Below are 21,674 nucleotides of genomic sequence, written 5' to 3' on the forward strand. Positions count from 1 at the left end.
TCTGTCCCAATGGGTCAAATATATGTACTTTATTAGAGGTTATATGTAAGGTTAACTGGCAATGTTTACATATCTAAAGCATGTGCCATATTTTTCAGAATTTGGCATTTTTACTGTACACTGCTACCTCAAACTAGGATGGGTACAACTAGGTCCCAAGAGGATCCTACATATGAAGATTGAGAAATATCTCTATAAAAATATTTCTAGGAAATAAAGAGAAAGAGGATTGTTTATGGATGGACAGACAAGGAAGGACAAATTAGGACAAGTCGCAGGTGACCTAAAAAACAAGGAATCAAGGGGAATCTACATTATGAAGTTTTGAGAAAGTGTTTCTCAAGTCACTGCAATAACAAAGATTGCTTACAGACAGATGCACAAACCAAAAACGAATGGTAATTTGAACAGGCTACCATCTGATATTGGTGAGCTAAAATGCACCACGCAATTGGAAATTTTTCAATAAACAGCATTTAAGGAATTTCAATAATGGAAAGGGACACTTAGTTTCAAATTGTAACAAAATCTGTGTCTGAAATAGTATCACATCATATCAAACTAAAAGCTCGTTGAATTTTTAAGCGATCCTCACCAAGAGACTGGAGATTCCCGCGAGGCTGACAACGACTGGCTCAGCATGTTTCTCCAGCCGACTGACCAACAGTTGTGAGTGATGGACGGGATGACTCACCACCGACAGATGGCATACAACCAGTCCTGTAAGTAAAGCAGACAAGGCCATTACAATAGTTCCACCATCCTTTTACTACATACAGATTTACACCAACCTTAATTTGTAAGGCATATATTTTTCATACACTTAGCTGTATCATCTGTTGGTTGAAATAATTGAATCTGAAAGCAAAGTTCAGGCACAGATGGGGACTGAAACTGGTACAAGGAATTTACAGATTTTGCAAATCGATGGATACAGCTGTGCCCGTCAAAAACTTTTCGGCTGGGTAACTCTAATTATCAGAATTTCTACACAAAAGTGTGGATATGTGTAATACATCAAGCTTGAGAAATATTCTTCGTGAAATAGCAATAACAAGGATTATATATATACGGACAGCTGGACAGACCATAGACGAGACACCATTTGAATATCCCACCATCTGTTCATCTGATGATGGTGGACAGAAAACAATTTAAGTATTAAAATAACTGTCATACCATCAGGAAGTCCGTGAATCATTTTCTGAAGATCTTGTTCAGATTTCATAAACAGTAGAGTTTCTTGCTCAATCTTCATTTTATCTAACTCACTGCCATCCTCCCCAGTACATTTGGCTGTGGCCTGTTCACCAGTTTGTTGTCCCTTCGTCTGCTTAGAGTCTTTTCTTTGTTTTTTGCCACTCTGTTTTTGTTTAGGAGTTTTAGAATGGAGATTTTCTTTCTCCGTTGCATCAGTTTGTTCCTCTGTCACTTCCATCTGTTCCACATTCTGATTGCGCTTTATCTTTCTGATAATGAATAAACAAATTTGGTACCATATAGTGGATTAATTTAGAGAGGTGCAAATTTTAGCTAAATCAGCAACTAGTTTTAGAATAAAATATCTGTAAGACGCTTATCTGCTGACGCTTGACACCCCGAAACACAGTTTGGGGAGGATCACATCAGCAATTCCTGAGATTAGCTAGTTTCATTACATCAGGATGGTACGTGACAGGACAGGACGGACATGGGTAACACTATATCCCCCCCTCCCCCCCACCCCCCCATTTTATGGTGGCATATAAAAAAGCAAGCAAGCATATGGCCATTTATTCAAAAACCATAACCAGCTTACTAGAATCAGAAGAATCAGTACTTATATAACGTTTTCCTTCATTTGAAGGGGATAAACATAATGAAGCAATAATTCTGTATCAAAGAAAAGCCTAAAGTTTTACATAATCAAGGATTTGATGTAAAAAGCCTAAAGTTTAGGGTGTGATATAAGAATGTTCACTGACCTGATTTTTTTGCCTGAGTTCACGAGAGCTTGGTGACGGAATGTAATAGCCAGTGCTTCACACAGATAGAATGCAGCTTTAAGGGGAGACAACTTCAGGTGCTGCAGACACTTCATATGACAGATATGACTATACAGGGTGGGAGATGGCATGTGTTGAACCTGCTGAAATGCTTTATCCAAGGTGTTGGCTATGGAGACATCCAGATCTGCTTCGTTCTTCTCTGTTAATGAAATTAATCGTAATTATTATAATTATAATTATTGCATATATAGAAGATATCTCATTAGTGAGGAACTTCAAACTTACTCTGCCAACAAAGCAAAGATTTTTAACAGGATTATTTCACCTGAATCTTCCTGTCAACTATCTACCTGTACATAAATAAATCTACCAACTGTTCATTGAACTTTTGTTGTGTGTGACAAGGAACCCCTGTATAATGTGTCCCGAGTGCTATACAAAAACAGAAACTTAATACATAATGGGAATCTTCTTTTTTTATGTAAATTTCCGATGTGTCTGATGATTTTAACACCAAGGTAGCAGATCAATCTCACAACAGATAGCTGTGGTGATAATTTACCTGTACATGTATATCATAAATCATGAAATATACAAAATTACGTAAAAATGATTGTTCTTGTGTCCCTATTTCCTCCCTCAATTGAAGTCTGCCTGTTTCATATGTAATTGAGTAAGAGGTACACCTAAAGATGGATTTTGTACATTCAGTGATCATAGATCAGTTAGATATAAATGACATGCATTGTATAAAATATCTAATCTTTGCTGATTGCTAATATATCATGGGCAGACAAAACTTTAATATGCAGTAGGATTGTAACATGTTCAACCAAAATTTAATCTGGAATCTTAACCAACAAGCAATGATCATAAATAAAGTGTAAGATGTATTTCACCGCCGCCAGTGTCATACTGTCATTTTCTCTCATCCCTACCGGTATCATACTGGTCTGTCCAGGTAAATACACCCATGCTTGCTGTGTGTGTATTACCTCGCTTCCGGTGTAGGATAGCCACGCGCGCGCAATGAGACAAAAGTAGGTCGCCGAACCGAAAGTAGATCTATCTATACTCCATGATTTAAACATTTCAACAATACATTGAATTTAGATATGCAATCAGATAATATTTTTTTTTTTATTTATGATATAAATTATGTAAAAAAACACGTTCTTTTATTGTTTTTTATTAATAAAACATGGAACTATATTTTCACGCGAAAGGACACACTAGCTTGGCCGACATCAAGTGATTTGGCTTCGCTTGCAATGACAGGGCTGCTGAAACAACGTTAGACTGTGGAAATGAATGGTTTCCTTCGTTTTTAGAACAGCAAACGTTGTTTGCATATATGGGGTATGGTAAATCGATTGGCGCTGTTCTTTTTTTATTATATGCAGTAGAAAAAAAGTTTGGATTGAGAAAAAATGGCGTCTATCTGAGAAAGCTATCGACAGATAGTGCCTATTTTTGCATATTTCAGGTTGGGGAATGAGAGAAAAATACTCAATCATATGTGGTTCGTGTAGGATAGGGATATTCCACCCTCTGGGTCACAAAATGTGGTAAAACCCTCGGCGGAGCCTCGGGTTTTACCACATTTTGTGACCCCTCGGGTGGAATATCCCTATCCTACATGACCACATATAATAGAGTCTTATAGTATTGTAACATACAGATATTGGTTTAATCAATTACGATTAATTGAACTGCCGTGATGTACATGTACAGGGTTTATACAAGAACACACCCACAAATAATACCATATCACCCATCGCACCTCACAGAATTAAGTCATTTGATCTTTTCCTTCTAGTAAAAAAGCTACTGTTTTTTTCAATTATCACTCTTATTTCAGCATCATCTAAATATATTCATATATTTACATTTACTTCAGTCTCATGTGAAATGTGAACAGAAACCCATACGATGTTTAAAATACATATTTGAAACCTTTGATATATCCCCATTCATACAATACCATTGTCCAAATATAACATGTTCAAATCATTTCAAGTTATTTTGCATCGATATTTGAAACATGTATGACAAAGATTTTCACTTTTATGTACACCGTTCATTTGTCATAAGGAACTTAAAAGGATGTGTAAAATAATGATATATCATGTTACAGATCAGATAGAATAATCCGAGGAATGAAAAGATACTTTAAAATCTTAATAATAAATTCTTATAAAACAACAGGGCTGAGAACCTATCTAGCCATTATAACTGCACATATACATATGAATCTCACCCTGAACAGCAGGAGCATGAGGTATTTTAACCACAGGTTCATAGAAGCCAGTCATCTGTGGAATCTTGGTATTTGTAAGTTGTGTTGATCGCAGGACCTCAGTTGTCTCCCCTGACGTTGACCCAGTGTCTGAGACAGAAGACTCATCCTTCTTTCGCCCCCGCCCCCTCTTGGTAGTAGCTGTTGAGGTTTTCCTTTTCCCCTTATCGTCTCCTCTCAGTAATTCAATGGATTTGTTCAAATCCAGTAGTTCTGAAGACAGCACAAAATATATAAAGTATTTATGATGTAATGATAAATGATATCTCTCAGGAAAAAATCATAACATCTACTGCAATTACTGACTAGACCAGCCTTATAAGTGTCAACTGATATTCTGCAATGACATTTTAGATGTAGAATTTACAGTAAATAATATCAGAGATAATAATGAAAACATACCTTCAGGAGAAACTAAATCCAGATCTGTGAGGCTTAAATCATTCCTATGTTCATCATACACAGGAGGGCTATGTAATTCATTCTCCACATCACTCTTCAAACTGGACTCCACCTTTGGTGACATCTGCTCTTCTGACACTATAACAGGCAAGTCTAAACATTCTGCTAGACTGAACAACCTTTCCCCATTTTCCTCTGTATTATTCCGAACCTTTTCCTTTCCATTTACCATCCGAGAATTTCGAACCGTCTGTGCGCGGCTTTTCACATTAGTAGGGCATTTAATCGCTGCTGGTTTGCGCTTTCCCGCAGTTTTCTTCGTCGTCTTGATAGCACATTCCTCCTCCTCATCCGAAACATCGAAAGTGAACACATCAGTTGATGATGAGCATTTGATGTCTGGATCTTCATTTTTATGCTCAAATTCAATATTAACATTTTTTGAGGACACACTTTTACTTTCCTTCCTGGAATAACGTCCTTTTACAACTTTGTCATTGACTTGACATTTCTTGTTGGTTAATTTAGATTTTTGTTCCTCTTGATTCTCCTGATTCAGTTTTTTTGTCCTAATGTTCTTTTTATCTTTTTCTTTCAGAGCCTCTGTCGGTTGTGAAGTCTTAACACGACATGGAATTCTAGATCTTCCTTTTTTGTTGCAATCATTTTCTCCGGTAGATGTTGGAATTTCTTTTAATAAAGAAAGTTTTGGAGTTTTCATAACATCACAGTTCTCAGGGTTTTTCTTTCCCGATTTCTTAGTATTTTTCCTCCCTGTCGTTTTCCCTCGGTGAGACTTGACATTGATATCATCGTCACTATCATCCAAAAGAAGGTCGAGTCTTGCTTTTCGACTACACACACTTCGTGGTGTCCTTAGCGGCAAAGACACAGCTTCCTCATTGTCAGTGTATAAATATTGCTGACCAAGAGGAGTTTGGCACAGGCCAGCCTTATTCAGAGATGAATTATCACGCTTTGGAGTACTACAAAGAGTTTCTGTTTTCAACAGCTTTCCTTTTTTATTTGCCGCTTTCCCCACAGTGTTTTTCTTGTCTTGACCAGTTTTCTTATTTTTTAGTAAATAACTCTTCATATTTATCTTTTCATCATTTCTTGAGCCATTTTGATCAACTTCCTCAGTCTCCATATCACTTAATGCTGAGCTAACATTGGAACAATCATCGATCTTGATCCTGGACATTGAGGAAGTCACTTGTGTGATATCGTCCTCATTGTAGAATGGATCTGATATGGTTGTGAGGTCCGTGACGGAACAGTCCTCTGCTGCAACTAGTTGTGAGGTGCCAAATAGTGGATCACATTGGGATAATACTTCGTGGAGACGGAGACTTGCTTCCAGCTGACTGATGTGAACAGAATCCCCAGGGATGGTCTCACAGTTTGCCAGTCCAGTGCTGGCTACATTGGCACAAAGATCCATGTCTCCAGAATCAGATAAAATCTCGGCCTGTGTTACCACAGCTTCCAAATATAGTTCTTTTAATGAAAGCTTGTCTACTTCAGATGTGATCAGTTTGGACTTTTCATCATCCTTTGTTAATTTTTTCTTTTGTTTTCTTTTCTCAGTTTTACTATTTCTCACCGACGTGCCATCAGATATCCGAGATTCACAGATATTTTGAATGTGTTTTAAAGTATCCAACATCCCTTTATCTAAGACAAACTGACAACGAGCCACCGTCAAGCCGACCTGTAGGACACAAAATGATGCCCACGGGTCTGTACAATCACCACAGTATTTCTTGTCTACAATATGCTGAAAACACTTCGGCAGGACCAATCGATTAGAGAGCTCTTTCAACCATATCATCTTCACTTTCATCAAACCCGAAGTTTTCATCCAATTTCCTTTTGACTGACTTTGTATTGGAGATTTTTAAAGGTGCTGGGGGTTTGACTTTCACCTGTGAAGATGTGACTGCATTTTGATCAAGTGTACTACTTTCTAAAACATGGCAGCAGTCCAAGGCCGTGCTGGTTGCTTCCTCGAAGTTTCCAGACAGATTATGAATTTTCGCCAGCTCAATCAGAAACTGTATAGTCCTGAAGAACAAAAACAAAAACTAAGACTCTATTAAGATTACCATGCATTATCAATACCCCAGCATCAACCTTATGGATATCGAGATTATCATGCACTAGATAAGACCTAAGTTGCAGAGACAATCATACCTAAATTCAATGTCTTGTATTTGTAACAAAAACAATGTTGAAAAAACTATTTGGCCAAATTTTTTTTCATGACCATTCAACAACTATACAAACCAGTCTGCAAGAACATTGGATCATTTATTGTGACAAAATGATATCCATTCCTACAACAACAGGCTGGCAGAGATGGAATCAGGGACCGACAGATTAATGGGGCTTGACTGTATAAATATTTTTTGTGTGTTATCTGTTTCCAGTAATCTATAATGAAGACATGTACTTTGAGTGGTAAAATTCACTATATTAATTAGTCTATTAATTTTATTTCATTTTATTAATTTTTTAAAAGGGTGACTGATGACACTGACTATGCTTCGCAGGTGACACAAAAACTGGTCTAGAAGTTTTTGAGAAGTCAAAAATGTAAATTGATAACAGATTGACTCATGACGACAGACAATGAGTATCTTCTCTCTCAGTTGACCTAAAATGTGAAAATGACATCAAATTTGATTTTAAAAAAAATACTGAAACCAGAACCAGCTGTCCACTTTTGTCTGTGCGATGTAACTTACCAGTAAGGTATACAAAGGTGATGAGACAGCTTCCAACCTTCTCGGAGAAAACATCTTGCTTCCCTGTCCTCTCCAGCTAAACTATACAGCCTGCCCAGGTGTAACAGGGACTCCACCAGGTCCTCTACTGCAGACCACTTGTCTAACGAATTACTACCTGTAAAATCCAGAGGACACCATTTTTCTGTTTTAAATTCCATAGTCACCTGATACAATGAAACTAGCTTGATGTGCTACAAGAACGAGAGTTGTCATAGGACAACATAGCCTGTTGAGTAGGCTGAAATTCAGAATAATCTTTTTAAAAGGTCAAAGGTCACAGTCATGATCAGCAAGTCTGTAAAATGTAGTACCAATAGAAAAGTCTTGTGACAAGGGACATGTCAAATATGAAAGTGTTATTTCATACACTTAAAATACTGTGGCCAAGATTGATTTTTAAAAAATAGGTCAAAAGTCATAGTCAAGGTCCGCAGGTCTGCAAATGAATTTCCAAATTAGAATGAAAAGGTCTTGTGACAAGGAAAATACATGTGAAATATCTATATAAATTGTATCATAATTAGTCTACAAATGGTGACAATGCTGCGCTACAGCTCCCATGGGCTTCATCCTAAAAGTGATAGCTCTGACACGAACGCTTGGGGTATAGCGAACTAAAAGTGAGATTGCGTACCTATAGATTCTTCTGTTGTGAAGTTTAAGAATTCCTTTCCCAGGATCAGTTGGAGGACACCGGTGTGCATCCTGATTGCATCGAGAGCAAAGTCAAGGGGGTACATGTTCCAGTACTGCTGTGAACAGTTGGGAAGGCTGAGAAACATGGACATCAAGCGTTTTGCAGTGCCTTCAGCGGAACACGCAGATCGAGTCTTACACACCTGAGACTCCAGGAATGATATCATTGAAGTCACCCGAGTCATACCATGCTCCAGCTGTAATAACACCAACATCATTAATGGTCAATATAGTTGGTCTGATTACTTCTAGCATGTCACACAATTTACTACAAAGGGCATTTCTTTGTTTGAATAAAGTTTAGGTCATCAAAATTAAATTTACTGGAAAATACATATATTTTCCAAGTAGTAAAATTTATAATCTTTACATTAATAAGGCAGTTTTACTCTCAAGATAAACCAAAGTTCTTCAATATTAAGTCCTGAATTTTTTTTAATGTGACCCGAAGTATCACTTATTACTGTAAAGAAATACATTATTTGTAAAATATGCCTTTTTCTTGTACATTTTGGTGTTAATTTCATTACATGTAGGCAGAGACACTCATATAATCATCGTTTAGACATAGATTTCATCAAAAGAAATTGTGCATGTTTCTGATGTCCGGACGAAGGAATGCCCTTTTAACAATAACTTTCAACATTTTTACAGCAGATATTGACAGACTTGCTACATTGAGAAATCGTATTCACAAGCCAAGGTTTCTAGTCCCTGTGAATACCTGGTTGTTGTAGAAAGCCAGACGAATATGGACCAGTGTAGTATATACAGCCAGGTCTCTCTGGGACCCCTGTAGGTCATTAAGCTCGTCAGCATCCTTCAGTAACTGAGGTCCAGCGGAGATTCCTTCTGCTTGTCCCACCAGGATGTGAGCCTCCAGCATCCTCAGGTCCAGGGCTGACCGATCCAGTGTAGGGTGATGGTCTACCAGTTGTTGGGCAAGCTTAAGTACTCGCAGTTCATTCTCTATCTGTCAAAAGTGATACATTTTCATCGTTAAATCATGCTTGGCAAAGAAAAGGCACATTTATTACATTTTTACCACTGAAATTATCAACTTGATAAAATCATATATCATCACTTCTTATATAATTGATGGTATAACCATAGGTGCTAAGCACATTTGTAAGTCCAAGACCGATTATAGACTAATATTAGTCTATAATCGGTCTTGGACTTATAAATGTGCTTAGCACCTATGATATAACATATGGTTTTGACCAATTAGAATGGTGCTTTCTATACATCTCATTGAAATCCGCCCATTTTATTTTTTAAATTCAGTTCCAGACAAGACAAGACAATTTGGCAAATTAGTCCTCCACCAGATGTGAAAATTTAAAAAATATGCCAAGACTGCAACGATGATAGATTTGTAATAAATAAGGTGAACCCATACCCCAAGTATTGACATTCCAGTGACTAGCAGTGTAGGATATAGAGCTTGCACTAATTTTCTTTAATGTTGGCCTCAAATGTCAAAATGCAAATCAGAGTGGCCTACTTGTGATACATAACAAACCACCTGACCAAGGTGAATCTATTCCCCAAGTGTGTACCCTGACAAACTTTTTCTTTGATGTAGGTCAAAAGTCAAAATGTTGTCAGTGACCTACTTTTGACACATGACACAATGCCTTCCCCAAGGTGAACCCATACCCCAAGTAGGAAGTTGAGTGACAGGTAATGTAGAAGATAGAGCCTGGTTGCCCTTAACCCAAAATCTAGTCATCTGTACAGATCTGGTATTAGTTGTACAAAACATTACAATAGTGGTTATTATTCATCACAGAAATTTATCCTTAGGCTATTACTCAACCATTGCTATTTATTTTCATAAAAATTTCCATTCTGTTTGATAAAAACAAAATTTTATCTTGCCTTATTCCATAAACCTGACAAGAGGCTTATAAACCTAATGTCAACTGAAAATTTTAACCTTAATGTAAAACAAGAAAATGTCTGTAAGGTGTAAACGTCCCCCTACTGCCACTTGACACCCCGAAACACAGTTTGGTGAGGATCGTATCAGCAGTTCCTGAGATTAGCTAGTTACACTGCAGGACAGGACAGGACGCTACGCAACGGGACGGACATGGGTAACACTGTATCCCTCCCTCCCCCATTTCATGACGGGGGCATAAAAAAAAAAGAATTTGAAAAATAGTGATATCTTTACAAAATAGTGACATTTAATACCTGGATACATGTGCACTGAACACAGTACAACAATATATATATATATATATTTATACATGCAATAACAAGTGACTAATGGCAGTTCCAAATAAGCTGGTTGCCATGAAAATTTTGACTTGTCTATAAAGACAACCTGTCTATATATAGTGACCATTTTTATGCCTCTCCTTGAGAGATCTTTATTGATAGGTTTGACTATCATTCCATCATACTCGCTGAAATATATGGAATGTTCAATTTATTCAATATACAATATATCTTACATTTCAATCTATTTTTGCAGCTACATCTCGATAATATCTAGTTATCTAGTTTTTTTTTATGCAAGTAAAAACCTTACCCTCCTAGATAGTCTCAGGATGCTAGAACACAGCATTAAGGTTGTCAGAAGGATACTCGGGTCAGTTCTATTGTCTAGTCCATCACTTCCTGTCAGAATCAATTCCCACAATGCAAGTGCTCTTTCCAGTTTTTCCATAGCAACAGTTTCCATGACGATTGTATACATGGCAGGAGAGGGAGGTTTTTGGGATGTGCAGGCACTACTGTCGTCCTCAGGGTCCACAGATGTCCCTGTGGTGGTGGTCACCTCAGACATTGGCGGGTTGGTATGGGACATAAGGAATATCTAGTTAAACAGAAAGGCCAAGTCAAAAACAATTTTGGATGGGAAGAATGTCATAAATCTTTACAACCAAAACAGAATATATCGGTCAGTACTGAAGCTATTCTGCAAACAAACTGATTAATGTTTAAGGATTGATTGTCAATTTTGTGAACAATAACCAAATATATAATGAACTGCAAAGATCAAATAAATAAAGATTTGTTTCTGGGATAAACTTATTTGGGTTGAGGAGGGCTTTACCTTTTTCTAAAACTAAACTTTCCATCCAACAGACAAGGGTTCAACTGAGAAACTCTTTTTGAACTCTTTAGACTTATACATTTTAATGTAAAAATTTTTTTATTAAATATATTTTTGTGTTGTTTTTTTTCTTGCTGCATGCTACTGACCTGATGACACTGGGCCTCATGTTGTATGATATAGGACCAGAGGTAGATCTCGGCTAGAAGCACATTAGACACAGTGTCATCTGCCTTGGAAAGAATGTCTTCTGCTTCCTGTATGTAGTCAAGTGAAGACCTGCAGAAAAAACAAGCATACTGATCATGAGTATGCTTTTAGCAAAACATGTCCACTACTGAGCCCTGCTAGTTATTTCACAGTAATGATTTATAAAGATGGTTCCCTACCGAGCCCTGCTAGTAATTACACTGTAATGATTTATAGAGATGGTCCCCTATCAGCCCCTGTTAGCTATTTCACAGTAATGATTTATAAAGATGGTTCCCTACCGAGCCCTGCTAGTTATTTCACAGTAATGATTTATAGAGATGGTTCCCTACCGAGCCCTGCTAGTTATTTCACAGTAATGATTTATAAAGATGGTTCCCTACCGAGCCCTGCTAGTTATTACACTGTAATGATTTATAGAGATGGTTCCCTACCGAGCCCTGCTAGTTATTTCACAGTAATGATTTATAGAGATGGTTCCCTACCGAGCCCTGCTAGTTATTTCACTGTAATGATTTAGAGAGATGGTTCCCTATCAGCCCTGCTAGTAATTACACAGTAATGATTTATAGAGATGGTTCCCTACCGAGCCCTGTTAGCTATTTCACTGTAATGATTTATAAAGATGGTTCCCTATCAGCCCCTGTTAGTTATTTCACAGTAATGATTTATAAAGATGGTTCCCTATCAGCCCTGCTAGTAATTACACTGTAATGATTTATAAAGATGGTTCCCTACCGAGCCCTGCTAGTTATTACACTGTAATGATTTATAGAGATGGTTCCCTATCAGCCCTGCTAGTAATTACACAGTAATGATTTATAGAGATGGTTCCCTACCGAGCCCTGTTAGCTATTTCACTGTAATGATTTATAAAGATGGTTCCCTATCAGCCCCAGTTAGCTATTTCACTGTAATGATTTATAAAGACGGTTCCCTACCGATCCCTGTTAGCTATTACACTGTAATGATTTATTAAGATGACAACATTTGGTGTTAGTTTGGGGAAATGAAAAGTATGCAATTAGCTTGTAAATGATTCTAATGAAATAATTCAAGCAAATTTAAAGTCAGTATCTTGACTGAGGAATAACATAAAATGAAAGTGAGGTTTTCTAAAAATAGTAATGGTGACCATGACCTTACAACCCTGAAATTTGCTCAAGATATTAGAGTCCCTCATTTGTCTGAAGTTTGATCAAAATCACTAATAGAAAGAAACCACTAAAGCACTGACAAGGATTTTCTAACAATAATAACAGCGACCTTGACATTGACCTAACAACCCTGAGACTCAAACTTGTTCAAGATAATATAGTCCCATATCATGTCTAAAGTTTGATAAAAAATGAAAGCCTGAATGGCAACAAGGATTTTCTCAAATTAGTAGGTAGCTGTGACCTTACGAATGTACACATTCAGACGGAAAGAAAACCTATAGCACTATTTTACGTGTCTGGGATTCACTATATATCAAACATACTCATTACAATAACATTAAAATATTGTTGCTTATGTTTCATGTAATTTACCATCATCTGCTTTAAGCATGCAAACTCTTTAACTATCCCAGATACCAAGCAAGAACAACTAGAACAGTAAGCAAAGGGCTAACTAATACCCACTCCCCACAAACCACATCATTTTTAATGTGTCTATAAGTGACCATGTTAAGCCTTGAGGGCCTGTATCACTCATCTGGCTATTGCATTGATTATGGCAAACCTTTATACATTCCTACATTAGAACAAGGATTTAAAAGAATTTGCAATATTTCCCCCAACATCCCCACCACCTAGGGATGCTTCCTGTCAAATGAAATTAAATTCTAACAAGAGGTTCAGGAAAAGAAGTGATTTGAAGAAATTGTTGACACATGGACAGAAGTCAGATGCTAGATGCCACGCAGGGATCACCACAGAACAAAATTTCATGACAAAAGAAAGTGTGCAACCAGATTTTCTCGTGTCAATATTTCTTAATCTAAATAGAAGTTGTTTAAAGATATAAGCCTATTTGACCCTTGTGATCTTGAATCTGAGCAAACTTGGCAGCCATTCACTCCAGCATGCTAAAGGGTTTCTATGCCCTCTAGCCTTTTTGGACATTTTGATACCTGTGACTTTGAATGTACCATGATAGGTCAAGGTCATTCATTTGAACAAACTACAGACCCAATATCAGGTCTCTAAACCTTAGATATTGGGAAGACATTTTTCAAGAGATTTCAGCATAATTGACTCCTGTGACCTTGAAAGGTCAATCAAGCCTTAAACTCCTCTTGATAGCCTTTGATAACCTCGAGTAATTTTGTAATTTTCTATCAATTGTTTGATTTGGCACTTTTAAGCCACTGTAATAAACTTACTTGTTTTCAGTGATCCCTTTTATCCAAATCAGCTGACCAATGTCTAACAGCGCCCTGGCCTTGACAGTTGACGTTTTGGACACGTTCAGTATAACCTTCAAAACAGCCATCTCTACCTCACTGTAACTTCGCCTGTTTATAAAAATACAACCGTTATCATTTTTACCAACTTAAGAAAAAGCTTCAAACAATGCAAAGGTAAAGTCATTATTTGACCAGAATATCAATAGCATTAAAATTGCAGAATTGTTTTGTTTTAATTCCATTATTTAGAATAAAGATAACTTTAATAATCGTTGGATACATCGTAAAATTTCACCTGGTGTTTTTGAAAGCTTGCAGCTCCAGATTGAGTAAATGTGTGATGTCAAGTTTGGTGTTTGGACATCTGGTCAACAGTCGTTCACCTAAAACACTATAAAATAAGGTATGCAATCAAGATGTAGTTTGACAATAAAAAAAATCTTAACAAGGCAATCTGGATACAAAATGTAGTCAATTAAAACATAAATACAGGCTATATCTCTGATATTTTGGAGGTCCTTCATCCCAGCATCCTACAGTCCCAATATCAGATCTCTGGGCCTCTTGGTTTAAGCTTTTTAGAAGACAGTGGATATATATTGTAATTTGATTTGCAGTTGACAACTTTAACTGGTTATGGATGGACAGATGGATGCATAAAAATGGCATCACCTTCAAGGCTCAAAGTGGATAGTTTTACCAGGCCATAAACTCTTGGCACCAATTGGAAAAGTCAGGTCAGACACAGCTGTCTTATTTCCTTCAAAACATTTCCGATTAACTTTTCAGATCAGTAAACAATCACATCTGTCTGTACTTTTTGTATTGTAAATTGAAAATGTCATTCAAGCGTTGACTGCAACCTTTGAAAGAATAATAACCATATTGCAAATTTACACACATTCATGCAGTTTGCAATTTGGTTTGTCCATCACAATTTGATGAAATCACAACATATTGAAACTCAGTGCAAAATGCAGCCATTTCACAAAGCATGTTTTAGATTGTGATCAGAGAAGTGTTTATGTGATGGTAGTAGGGCACATTTTCTGTATTTTATTCATCATCGTGTCTTTTTCAAAAAAAAAATTTCTAGTCGCCACGAAGGCGGCTTACAGGTCAATAACTGGTACCATGACCACTCTGAGCCCCGCTCTTGATTATCATCAGTGAGATCAATTTGTGGCATTAAAGGGAGTAACTGTAGAGAAAGTAGGCTCAGGGGTGTACAATTCTGAAAATTGTCCACCAGCCCTTGGGCTTTTACTGAAGAATTTATTAACAAAAATTTTGGTACAGAAACAGATTGGCTTTTCATGCATATTTATGACAAGAAATTTTCACTAGTCCACAGGGCTAGTCAGTACCATGTAGCAGCTAGCACTGACCTGAAAACCACTAGCCCGGGACGTTGGGCTTGTGGAATTGTACACCCCGAGGCTGATGATAAATTGTCAAGCATGTTCCGTACAAGTGAGTTTTAAAACAAATGCCGAATCTTACATCTGCTTTACACTGCTGGTTCCATTCTTGATGGCTTCTTTCTTGGTTCTCACCCACAGCTTGACAGCAGAGGTTATGTGACTAGAATCTATCAATAGACACTGTTGGATTGTCTCCATGGCATTCTCTAAGTCCCCACTCTTCTTCTGGCAGTCTGACAAACACTCGTACACCAACCATAATGAAACCTACAACAACAGATTCATTTAGCAAAAACAAACAAAAACCTGATGCCCAGGGGTCTGTATTTCTCACCTGGACGTTTCAGAATTAGATTATTGCACGGCACTCTAAGCTATATCACAAATCTGTTTTCCATTTTGGTATCCGTCTCAGTATCAAGTATTGGTGGGAATAGACAGTAAAATTCAGTTATGTTGCCCACAGATTCTGCAGATCAAATTTGATTATTTATAAATATTTCAAAGAAATTCCTCTTTCCCTTTTGTGCTCCATCACAGGGGAGACAGTTTGGTTTGGTTTGGTTTATTTTGTTAAAGTCCTATTAACAGCTAATGTCATTTAAGGACGGCCTACCGTGCGTGCGACATGCATGCGTGTGGTGAGTGCGACTGTTGATTTACAGAACATGGTGTTTCCTTCACCCAATCATCCTCCACACCAAACAATTAAGCACTTCAAAAGATTTTTCCCTGGTATAGATTTTTGGGCACTCTCTGAGGCTCCTGGGGGTGCAAAACCACTGTTTATACAAAACTGTTTCCCCTTCACCCAAGGATACTTGAGACCAAATTTGATTCAAATCAACTTAGTCCTTCATGACTAATATAATAGCAACTTTTAAGAAAAGTTGACAAGACGGACGACAGATGCCCGACCATGGCAAAATCTTAAACAAAAGGTGACCTTGATCTTTAACTGTGTGATCTTGACCTATGGTGTGTTGACTTCCTTAATTCTGACCAATTTCACTTCATTATTTCATAACAAAATGTTCATCATGAAGATATAAAATTGAACCTTGATATTTTGATTCAATGACATTGACCTTTGACTTTGATTTTTGACCTCAGCATTTATTTTTGTGAACTGAAAATATATCATGACCCTTGGTATTTTGGTAATTGAGAGTAACTCACTTAAATACTTAATTACATTAAACCCCTGTAACTTTGGAGGTCAAGGTAATTCATTAAACAAACTTGGTAGCCCTTCATCCCAGCATGCCACTGACTCAATATCAGGTCTCTGGACCTTTTGGTTACGGATAAGTTGTATGAATGAAAAAGTTGACTGACGGACGGCGGACAACGGATGCTGCATCACGGCAAAAACTCAATTGGCTCTGGTCAAATGAGCTAAATATCTAACCTCCTGTAGTCTCTGTAGTGTGAGTGTTGGATCCGACTCCACCCATTTGGTAAGTTGATGGCATGAAATGGTATAGAGTTCACAGGCAGATGAGTTATCTCCCTTTGTAGAGTATAAATGGCCAAGTTTTGACATCAGATAACCTGAAATGACAAAACAGAATTATGATTATCCCTGAAATTGCTCAATCTAAACGAAACAATCCCTATTTGGTAATTTAGTCCTTTAAGAATTGGATTTAGCAGAACATGACCAAGACAACAAGTTTAGAAATTATGAATTATATCTATCACACAATGGATATGCAAATTATTTCTACAAAAATATATTCTAATTTCATTTGTAATAAGATATTTTTTTAGAATAAATACTCAAACTAGAAAATGTCTACAAGACATGGATGTCATCGCTCATATGCGAAGAACTTGGTGTTACGATACTAAGGCATAAATGTGGTTCTTAGGCATGACAATGATTCGGAACATGACAGTACACATTGTGTTCCATTTCAGAGGGGTCAGATGTGACCTTTAACCTTCACTGATGACCACCAGAATTGGATTTCTATGTAGAAACATCACATTCCTTACTACAATCTTGTCTTGACCCATTTTGTGTTATAAAAATTGTATCGAAACTGAATCTAGCACAAAGTGGCTCATAACAACATGAATGCTTTTAAACCTAATTTCTCACTAGTACCAGTAGGGCATCCAGTTGACCCTTGACTTTTAGAAAATTCCTCAGAAATCTGAAGGGTCAAAACATATCCTTCATGTCAAATCTGATTTTGGGGAGTCAAAAACATTACTCTCAAGGGTCTACTAGATGCTCTGAGTACACAAATTATTTAACACAAATACCACAATAATGTCTTTCTTGGTTAAGTTTCTTTGTCGACCAGTCCAACATGTCAGACTCCAAAACTGTATTGTAGCGGCGAGACAGCTCCATCACAGCTTTCTCAAAAAACATGTAAGTGTTTCCCTCTGAAAATAAAAGATTTTTGAAAATACAATCCTCAATCCTAATAATCATGAATCACTGTACAAAGAAACTAATAATCATTAAATATATATACATGTATACATAATACTATAATACACATGTAGAAAAAATGAAATTTGTTTTCCAACAATGACCAACATTTATCATTGATGTATCAATTAACAAGTTATATATAGCTATACATGATCTTTGTTTATACAAACTTCTAAAATAATTTTAGAATATCTATAATACTTGCTTAACAAACAAACCTTGAGTGTCTTTCAAACATTTGAACAAGATCCGTAGACAAAGTTGAAGATGTTCTACTGAAGCCAGCAGTTGTTTATCATCATCAAAATTTGGTGGAAATGATGCAGCTCCAATCCTCAAAATTTCATGACTGATTTCAACAGGATAAAAGGAAGTGCAACTTTCTACATGTTTCAGCAAAAGTGTGATCATATCATGGATGAAAGTCTTACAGTTTTGTGGCCAAGACATGTAGCTTTTGCCAAGAGTTCTACAGAAAATTTCAACAACATTAGTCAAATGTGAACCCGTCTTTTCCCAACATTTTTCACTTGAAGATTTGAATAACAAATCTATAACAAGGAAGAGATTTTGGACGACAGAGAAAGCATCCGACATCTGACTTGTAACTTTCTGTCTTGTTTCTTCCAGTACATTTTGACAATCTATTATCTTATTTTGAAGAGATCTTTGAAGAATGTACTTAAACAGTCCGAGAAAAACTGAGAGTAAGCTTGCAGCGTCATTCTCTGTATTAACACCATCCGAGACAAGACTAGACAGAAGATCCTGTGTAAGGTCCACGAACAACTCTGCATCTGTGTACATGCCCTTGTCTTTGTATTGAACTGTAGTTCTGTCATATCTGAAAAAACAAATCAATACATTTTGATATAATGGCCCTGCACTTTAACAAGAGCAAAACTACATGGCATTTTGTATCAGTTTGGAGTCACCCTTCCACTAGAAAATCATGTAAAACTAATGTTTCCAAGTCAACTATTGCATCGTATTATCCAATTTTGTTATCATGAATATTCTTTGCACCATACAAGAGGTCCATGGGCCTAAACAGTCATCTGACTACAAAGATTAATAGCAGAGACAATGATAGCTTTTCTATTAATACTACTTTCAGTGAAATTCCAATAAGAATCTGTTTTCAATGATGATAGGTTTGGTGGGAAACAAATTGCAGCATAGTCATCAAAAATCTAAATTCCTGTCCTAGGCATTGCAACAGCGCATTTATTTTAAATGATTGCCCTCCCCAATTATGATTTGGACAAAACATGGTTGAAAACCCCTTTGGAGTTAAGGAGGAGTAGTGTTTTGAATGTAAACTTTTATTCATGGCTAAAAGTGCCAACAATGGAAGAAGAATGATAGCTATAGATATCCTTTTAGTAAATTTTTCAATAGTTTAGTCCTGTACGACATTTTCTTTTAAAAGTTAAATTATCACAAACAAAATTATTTAAACCATTTAAAATCTAAAATACATGAATGCATGTACTATAAAACAAACAAAATTTTGGTTGTCACCTGCCAAATGCCACCAGATATTTTTCTACAAACACAGAGACAGCAGACGGTCCAAAAAGGAGAGTTTTCAGTGCAGCATGTCGTAGTTTGAGAATAACATCTGGTGAGGAGGTCGTCTGTCCCATCTCTTGTTCCAGCTTGGCAGCCACATTCCACAGGTAACTGTACGCATTGTGTATAATGGTATCGACATTACCAGTTTTTTTTTCTCTGTTGTATGACAGCTCATCTTGTAAGTGTTCTGCAATGGTCAGTTGACTTTCAGGATATCCCTGCAACAGACCATCAAATGAAAATCTCAGGTCCTCAAATTAAATCACAACTACGTATACCATGCACACATTTTGATATAAAATTAATAAAGTATTCTCTTTCAAATGTACTTCGGTTCATATATATAAGGTTCATGCCTTTTAAATGTAAGTTATTTTTTAATAGTTGTTGTCTTTCCATTCAGGAAACTCTTTAATCCAAGAATCAGATCTCACTTTAGAGAGTCAAACTCAGGGGTTTACTGGACAGCCTGCAATTCAAATTGAACAATATTTTGTTTGTACCCCTGTATCAATAAAATAATATGCATATATCAAAAATATATAAATACGTGTCTAGCACAACCTTCTGTGGAAATTTGGTTAGGAGATGGTAGAGAAGCTTCAGCACAGTCAATGGTTCGTTCAGCTGGAGATCATCCCTTGCAATCTTGTACCCAAAGTAACAACTATGAAGGGCCTGAAGAAGACTAGTTGGCACTTGACTGTTGTTCACATGTGACACTGATGTGTGGAGGAATTTGACTGCATACAATCCATACTTTGACTTGTCCCCCTTGTCAGCCAGACTCTTTTTACACAGCAATGTAGATAGGTAGTTCTAGATAAGAAACGATCAACAAAAAAATTGAATGCTTAAAGAAATACTTTGGACACCATACTTAAGCAAAATAACAAGAGGTTAAATCCATAGGACCTGCATTGCTTATCATCTAGACTTTGAAGTTACCATACAAATACTTTTTCCATTTTCAGATCTGTTTCTCAGTAATATGTACTGCAGTCAACACTTTCCTTCAACGAATATATTTAACTTTCTGAGTACAACCATCTCGTTTTTGTGTAAATAAATCTGTGCCCAGGAATTTGAGCAGACAGATGCATAGCAAATCATCTCATGAGTATATACTTTTGCTTGAAGTTTTAAAACTCTTGACTCAATATCCAGGTATGTTATGTTTGGTACATATCTCTGGGAAGATTTTGAGTATTCTAAATTACCAAAACAAGTCTGGGATGTAAAGAACCAGACTTACTGCCGAAGTAAATATTGCAATAAAATTAGAAAAAAATATGAGAATAATTTGCAATAATAGAGAGCGCAGTTGCATACAAGTTTACCAAATATAGCACATAAAATAAAGAGGACTTCCGAATTTTGTTGTTGTCGTCTGCTGCTCATCTGCGAGATCTGCTGTCCCGTCACCTTGTCATCGCTTAATCAGTCTATTTTAAGACTTATTCTACGATTAGTTTTTGTAGTAAGTTATCTAAATCATTATTCTTGTTGATATATACTTTATTACAAACCAGTGTATAGATCTGTTGGCAATATATTCATTTTGTAACGTGGGATTTACTATTCTAGTAGACTAGATTATGTGTGCTTGTTTCTCGAATTCCATGGGCACCGGGATTGCTGCGCTCTCACATAGGCCATGCCTAAAATTATATTATTATATATAGCAGCTACAATGAGTACCAGTGTGTAAGTATAATGTCGACTGCAATGATATATATGTGCTCAGCTCAGTAATTTGCGAGGATGAACTTGAATTCCGAACCGCCCTCCCAGTACTGAGGAAACAAATCCTTTGCACTCCTACACCAGCTTGTCGATTTATCCTACACTATGTATCATAGACTAGTATGTGGTAGATACTATGGGGTAAATCGAAGCGCCCCTCCCACACATTTGATTTAATAAATTGTAATTATTCAGTCCGAGATATTTAACAGATTATGGACTTTGGGTCCAGAGAATCACTATTCAGAAAGTCGAGATAGTCTCGACTTCCCTTCACTTTTAGTTGGAGTTCCAGTGGATACCGCATACTGCAGCACTGTATACAGTATATATCGTCAGATTGTAAACAACCCTATCAAATTTACGCAAATAACCTCAATGTCTTGTCCGATCGTTTCATGCTTCCCAGACTGCAAATCGGACAAGAACAGTTGTCCTGCCATAGCAACATTGGTTTGACTTTTGGCTAGCCACTTCACTGTTTCTGATGAATAAATATTCGATATTTGACAGTATCCATTTCAATGTTCCCGCTTAACTTGTTTCAAAATGGATGCCATATCTGCGGACCTGACCGGAAACAGGGCAATATTTTAACAGTTAATTCATAATTTTCAATTCATTT

General features: G+C 36.8%; 1 protein-coding gene across 1 annotated transcript in view; it reads right to left on the reverse strand.

Moving 5' to 3' along the window:
* Positions 1 to 21,598, reverse strand: part of LOC117343195 — a 41,295-nt gene extending 19,697 nt beyond the window's left edge. Inside the window, exons 1-17 of the mRNA XM_033905534.1 lie at positions 21,424 to 21,598; positions 19,868 to 20,122; positions 19,250 to 19,521; positions 17,944 to 18,569; positions 17,548 to 17,673; positions 16,685 to 16,827; positions 15,353 to 15,540; positions 14,145 to 14,240; positions 13,826 to 13,957; positions 11,397 to 11,526; positions 10,720 to 11,007; positions 8,902 to 9,150; positions 8,116 to 8,374; positions 7,440 to 7,596; positions 6,501 to 6,756; positions 4,690 to 6,403; positions 4,249 to 4,500 (exon numbers count right to left, since the gene is read on the reverse strand). Coding sequence (XP_033761425.1) covers positions 4,249 to 4,500; positions 4,690 to 6,403; positions 6,501 to 6,756; positions 7,440 to 7,596; positions 8,116 to 8,374; positions 8,902 to 9,150; positions 10,720 to 11,007; positions 11,397 to 11,526; positions 13,826 to 13,957; positions 14,145 to 14,240; positions 15,353 to 15,540; positions 16,685 to 16,827; positions 17,548 to 17,673; positions 17,944 to 18,569; positions 19,250 to 19,521; positions 19,868 to 20,122; positions 21,424 to 21,492 — 5,212 coding nt within the window. The 5' untranslated portion in view covers positions 21,493 to 21,598. The remainder of the gene's footprint in view (positions 1 to 4,248; positions 4,501 to 4,689; positions 6,404 to 6,500; positions 6,757 to 7,439; positions 7,597 to 8,115; positions 8,375 to 8,901; positions 9,151 to 10,719; positions 11,008 to 11,396; positions 11,527 to 13,825; positions 13,958 to 14,144; positions 14,241 to 15,352; positions 15,541 to 16,684; positions 16,828 to 17,547; positions 17,674 to 17,943; positions 18,570 to 19,249; positions 19,522 to 19,867; positions 20,123 to 21,423) is intronic.
* Positions 21,599 to 21,674: the final 76 nt, after the last annotated feature.

This window comes from Pecten maximus, chromosome 2 (genome assembly GCF_902652985.1).
Source record: "Pecten maximus chromosome 2, xPecMax1.1, whole genome shotgun sequence".
NCBI classification, from domain to species: Eukaryota; Metazoa; Mollusca; class Bivalvia; order Pectinida; family Pectinidae; genus Pecten; species Pecten maximus.